General features: G+C 45.6%; 1 protein-coding gene across 2 annotated transcripts in view; it reads left to right on the top strand.

Moving 5' to 3' along the window:
* Nucleotides 1-100: 100 nt before the first annotated feature.
* The window catches only part of ARID4A (AT rich interactive domain 4A (RBP1-like)), a 46,793-nt gene continuing 46,009 nt past the window's right edge, over nucleotides 101-884 (top strand). The window contains exon 1 of one of the 2 annotated variants that reach the window (XM_010181314.1): nucleotides 101-179. In XM_010181314.1, coding sequence (XP_010179616.1) covers nucleotides 174-179 — 6 coding nt within the window. In that variant the 5' untranslated portion in view covers nucleotides 101-173. The remainder of the gene's footprint in view (nucleotides 180-884) is intronic. The other variant, XM_010181313.1, reaches the window with a different exon arrangement.

Raw genomic sequence — 884 nt, forward strand, 5'->3', positions numbered from 1 at the left:
TGCTCCGTCCCGCCCGCGCCGGGTTCCCCTCGCAGCCCGGCCGCCCCCTCACCGGGAGACCCACGCGTGTCCGCCCTCACCGCTGCCCCCCCCTTCTTGTTTTGCAGCGTTTTCCCGTGTGCTGGCGGGGAGGAGAAGACTTTGAGCTGGAATCCCTCAAATAACCTTTAAAGATGAAGGTAGGCAGACCCCGGAGCAGGGAAGGAGCTCCCTTTTCCTCCTTGCTGGCTGCTTTCTGGCAATTTCATGGGGTTTTTTTTTAATCGCACGTCTCGGCTGAGCAACAGTCGGATAACGCTGGGTTTCGGTGCATGCTGTAAATCCTGTTTCTGCTCTCCGGCTGAGGTGTGGGTGAGCTGAGCTCTTATCGTAGTCTGAAAATTCAAAACGTCTTTGAGTTGTTGTCCTTTGGGCTCCTGTCTTTAAATGCTTCCTGTATCAGCAGCTGCTATTGCAAGTTTGCAAAACCACAGCTTTTGTCCCGCCTTAGCTGTCGCTGGTTTTTTTTTTCCAGTACAAAGGCTTAACAATTGCAGTATAATTTACAAAAGAGAGAAAAACTTTTTGCCTTCAGAGTTGAAGAAATCATAATTTTTTTGAAAAATAACGGAGAAAGAGTTATTTAATGTTCTGCGCCGATTCCCTGTCTTGATGGACGTTTTCAACGTGGTAATTTTGTCCTTGTTTATCAGTTGCTCCAGGGATAATAAAGTGAAACGTTGAGTGATAAAATCCAGATTAAGGAAAACGTGATGATAAATATTTCTTTCTCTTAAAATACATAAGTAAGTAAGCTTTGATGAAGGCATTTCAGGAGAGAAAGACCTTAGTTCACAGCTGTTTGGAAGATTACAACAGATTTCTCTCTAAGTCTCCTTTTAGTC

The sequence above is a fragment of the Mesitornis unicolor genome, unplaced genomic scaffold (genome assembly GCF_000695765.1).
Source record: "Mesitornis unicolor isolate BGI_N332 unplaced genomic scaffold, ASM69576v1 scaffold7553, whole genome shotgun sequence".
NCBI classification, from domain to species: domain Eukaryota; kingdom Metazoa; phylum Chordata; class Aves; order Mesitornithiformes; family Mesitornithidae; genus Mesitornis; species Mesitornis unicolor.